At 36.5% G+C, this 4,879-nt stretch overlaps 1 protein-coding gene across 1 annotated transcript; it reads left to right on the top strand.

Annotated features, from left to right (window-relative positions):
* Positions 1-2,294: 2,294 nt before the first annotated feature.
* Positions 2,295-4,654, top strand: LOC117907117 (patatin-like protein 2). Its single transcript, XM_034820506.1, has 7 exons — positions 2,295-2,567; positions 2,716-2,900; positions 3,025-3,214; positions 3,341-3,502; positions 3,596-3,898; positions 4,069-4,241; positions 4,331-4,654. The coding sequence occupies exons 1-7, from the start codon at positions 2,397-2,399 to the stop codon at positions 4,422-4,424; spliced, it is 1,278 nt and encodes a 425-aa protein (XP_034676397.1). The 5' UTR covers positions 2,295-2,396; the 3' UTR covers positions 4,425-4,654.
* The last annotated feature ends 225 nt before the right edge of the window (positions 4,655-4,879 follow it).

Raw genomic sequence — 4,879 nt, 5'->3', positions numbered from 1 at the left:
AAATATAAAATGCAATGCAAGATTTACATTAAAAGTATTCTATCTTTTAGAAATCAAATCATGTTCTAACTTTTGGAAACTTTCCAAATTCAAGTTTACTTTCAAACAATGGCCTTTATTCCTTGAGGCACTTAATCAATTTGTTGGACCCATGCATAGCCCCTTATTTGTCTTTACCTAAATAATTTTTTATTTGAAATTATAATTAAAAAATTAAATATATTTAAAATTAGTTAAAATTTTAAAGAAACATATAAAAATAATTTATTAATTTTAAATTTTTTATTTATTTTTCTTCATATTTTCTTTTCTTCTATTAATTTCCTTTTACACTTTTTTCCTCAAATGTTACACGAGAGTATGAGCCAAAAATGTTAATACAAGAGTCAACGAATGTAGGTAAAAATCTATGAATGTCTTATTTTTCTGTGGTTTCCCTCGGACTCTATTAACCATTACTGCCCAGCGTTCCCAGACAGCAAGGTCCGGTGTTCAAGGCAGGGGTTAAGGTCGTGGCAATGTAGAACTGACTAGGATTGTATTTATAAATGGACATAAACTGCTGGTGGAAGGTGCTCCTGGTTAATTAGCTAGGTCTAGGGATTCAAAAAGTTAAAGTAAGAGAACCCTAACTCCAATTGAATCTACCTTCTATTGGCTGATTTGCTCTTCTTCCTTCGGGGGTTATAAAGCATCACAAAGAGTCAGGAATGGATTGATGGCATTACAGCATAGATAGCTAGCTTCCATGAAATAGAAACGAAGGGATGGCTTTGGAAGGGTGGAATGGTCAAGGACTCAAGGGCACTGATTGAAAAGATCAAATCTAAACTGCTTTCAATTAAGTTAGGGTTTGGGTCAAATTTGGGATTTGAAATACGGGCGGGCATGGAGTTCTCAGAATTTCTGAACAGTAATGCCCAGCCAAGCCCAGCAGCTAAGATTAACATGCAAAGACCATGAGGAACAAAGTATTTCCAGCATCAATTCCCAACTCTTTAGAGCTGTTCTAATAATGCTGTAATAGTATTATTTTTGTTCTAGACTGAGCTCAACATGAAAGTAAATAGGCCATGCTGTGTTCGAAATTTGAAGTTTCCAGTGAATGGTTCACAAATTCACTAGGGCAACCAACAGATTTCCTTAGTTGACCAGTCCTTTCGTTTTTTCACTTCCCGGCTGCGTTGCATCTTTGCCTAATCATGATAAACAAACATGATTTTTTCCTTGATGGATGTGAAGTTAATTTTTAAATACCAATTAAACACCGTTAGGTCGACGTCAAGTGAAGTCCATTAAGGATGCTGTCACCCTTCATACTTCCAACCTTGCTAATTAAATAAGCGCCCAACACAGATTGATAAAGATGAAAGCACTGAAAACTTCTGATAGTTTAATATAATATAACCTATTTTTAGTTAGCTATAATTTGCTACCTTACGTTCAAATATGAATCTGCAACAGGTGCTTCTTAGGCAATAATTTCATCATTTTAACATTTGGGAGATGTGGGAAAACCTCAGTAACTAACAGTCAACCAAGTCTTCGCACTGCACATCATCTAAAATTCACAGGACTTAGAACTGTAATTATAAAAAATATTGAATAACCATGTAGTTTTCTACAAACTATAGAAGCCAATGATGGTGTGTACAATTTTACAGATATTAAGTATGAAAAGCATGAGGTTAATAGGTCAAAAAAATCATGTCTAACAGGAAATTATGTAAAACCTTGCTGCTTGACATTGAATTATCCGTTCCTTGTCATTCACGGTGCAAGTGCCGCGTTGGCCAGTACTTTTCGTTGACCTAGTTGGTGTTCTTTCAAAATCATCGCCATCCCCAGTCAAGCGCATCCATTTACAAACACAATATTGTGCGCATTGAATAATAAATTTTTGTTTGGTATGCGCATTTAGGCTTGTCTCCATCACGATTCTTTGCACCAGACATAGCTAGAAACCAGAATCATTTCATAAGACTTAGTGTTTCCATGACCTGTTCACAAACTCCATTAGTTAGGAAAATTCATCCTATCTCAACCTTTATTGAGTCACCTAATCCTTCTTACCAGCTATTCTCTTTGGTCTTACCTACAGTTGCCAGGAGTCATGTCTATGTGACCATTTGGCTAGCTTCTATAAAACAAGAAGATTTGCTTGTGGACTTTTCAACTTATCCTGAATGATGAATCCGGGTCCAACTTGAACCAGGTCCATTTAGAAAAGTATGAGCAAGAAATGAGGGATATACGCTAATTAAGGAGTCTATAAATACACCTGCCTAGTTATCAAAGAGGACTCAAAAGTCTCAGTATATTTCTAAGTCTCCTGCAGAAACTTCAATTCTATTCTAAGTCTCTTGAAATAACAAATCTCCTTTTTTCTCTCCTCCATGACTCAAGTTCATACCTCCATCCCTCGATTGCTAATGGAAGAAGAACCAAAATCAACCCTACAGCCTCCAACTTTTGGAAACCTAATCACCATTCTCAGCATCGATGGAGGTGGAATAAGAGGGCTTATCCCAGGAACAGTCCTTGGCTTCCTCGAGTCTGAGCTTCAGGTAGGAAATATAAGGTTTTACATGATAATAACAAAATATGGCTTTTCCATTTGCCTTTTAAAATTAGTATATACCTAATCTGAAACTTATATCCTATAGTGGATATATTTTATACGTACTAACACTAGATTGTTTGGCCATGGTGCAGAAGCTGGATGGTGAAGACGCAAGAATTTCAGATTATTTTGATGTGATTGCAGGAACAAGCACCGGTGGCCTCGTGACTGCCATGCTAACCACTCCCAATGAAAACACTGGCCGACCCTTGTTTTCTGCCAAAGATATCAAGGACTTCTACCTTGAGCACTGCCCTAAGATCTTCCCACAGCACAGGTAACAAATATATCATGATGAAAATCTTTATTAAGATGACAGGATGCTAGTATTTGTGTATATACAATTAACTAGACTTGAATATTTTTTGTAGTTGTTAACATGATCTTTCTTTTAAATGCAGTTATGTTCCAATTCCTTATGTCACGAAGGCAGTTACATCCTTATCAGGACCAAAATATGATGGGAAGTATCTGCATAACCTTGTTAAAGAAAAACTAGGAGAAACACGATTACACCAGACCCTTACTAATGTTGTTATCCCAACATTTGACATCAAGTGCCTTCAGCCAACAATATTTTCCACTTATCAGGTTCATCTTCTTTCCACAATTTCATTTCCTTCTAACCCAAACTACGAAAACTAAGAGATTGTAATGAAAGAAGGGAGCTATAATAACTTTCATATTAATACTATATGCTTGATTTCCATGCTTTAGGTGAAGAGCAGGCCAAGTTTAGATGCCTTACTGTCAGATATATGTATTGGAACCTCAGCAGCACCCACTTATCTTCCAGCTCATTATTTCGAAACCAAAGACCCTACCGGGAGAGTTAGAGAATTCAACCTCATTGATGGTGGTGTCGCTGCAAATAATCCGGTACTTACTAATTTTGAAGTTGCATCTTAGACTACCCAGTTCTATTTTTTTTTTTTTTTTCACAATACAATTAATTATTGATTCTTGTTTCAGGCTTTGGTTGCTATTGGGGAAGTGACCCAGGAGATCATCCGGGGCAGTCCTGATTTCTTTCCTATAAAGCCAATGGACTATGGCCGGTTTTTAGTAATATCCTTGGGAACTGGGTCATCAAAAGCCGAAGAAAAATACAATAAGGATCAAGCAGCCGAGTGGGGTCTGTTGGGATGGTTGAGAAGTGGTGGTTCCATCCCCTTAGTGGATGTGTTTACCCAAGCAAGTGGAGATATGGTCGACTTACACCTTTCACAGGTTTTTCAAGCCCTTCACTCTGAAAAAAGCTATCTTCGGATACAGGTACAGCTTTGCTGCTTGTGGATTCATAAATTTACAGTCACTTACAAAGTCAAATTTCTTACTTAAATTTTGTTCTTCTTCATAATTTCCTCAGTCCTAAAAATATCTGAAAGTCAATTGCTTCTTCTGTCCTTGTCTACCATTTATACTGACACAAAGGGTAAATACAGGATGATACATTGAGTGGTATAACATCATCAGTCGACATAGCCACAAAGGAAAATTTGGATGATCTTGTGAAAATTGGTGAGGAGTTGTTAAAGAAAAGGGTCTCAAGGGTTAACCTGGATACAGGTATCTTTGAGCCTTCAAATCATGAGACCAATGAGGAGGCTCTCACAAGGTATCTAACTATTTTTAGAGTTTTATTCTAGAGTTTTCTTAGTTAATTAACTAGTCATATAATAATAAAAAATCCTTCTAATTTTTCAGTTTTGCAAGACTACTCTCCCAAGAGAAGCAACGTAGAGATGGTAGGTCACCACATGAACATGCTGCCGCTTCTAAAGGAGTGGTCGTTGTCTGAATGATTCCTACTGTTGTAATGAATTTCTAGTTAAGTTGGAGTCCCGTTTCTGATTGTCTGCCTTTTAATTCACTATTCTTATTGTTAAAATAAATCCCAAATGGGATATTTTTAATAACCGTGTTTCTAGTGTGAAGATATTGTAAGTCCATAGATTCCACTTAATTTCTTCTACGGTTCTGATAGGACTGGACCTGTGTGTCTATGCAAGTCAAACTCATTGTGATTTAGTGTGATTTTCCTTTGTCTGTCTCTAGCTAGCCTAATTCAAGAGACACTGAGATGGGTTGAAAGTTGAAACACAGGAACAGCAGTCAGAAGAAATATCTTCAATATATATGTATATATGGATGGATATATTTTGAAGATACAAGATAATTAGGTTAACACAGAACTTCCCAGAAATAAGATGAGAACGAACATATGGATGGAATCTAAAAGAGAGTGCTAAGTCG

Source organism: Vitis riparia, chromosome 18 (assembly GCF_004353265.1).
Source record: "Vitis riparia cultivar Riparia Gloire de Montpellier isolate 1030 chromosome 18, EGFV_Vit.rip_1.0, whole genome shotgun sequence".
Classification (NCBI taxonomy): Eukaryota; Viridiplantae; Streptophyta; class Magnoliopsida; order Vitales; family Vitaceae; genus Vitis; species Vitis riparia.
The sequence above is the reverse complement of the archived record's forward strand: the minus strand, read 5'-3'. Positions and strand labels throughout refer to the sequence as shown.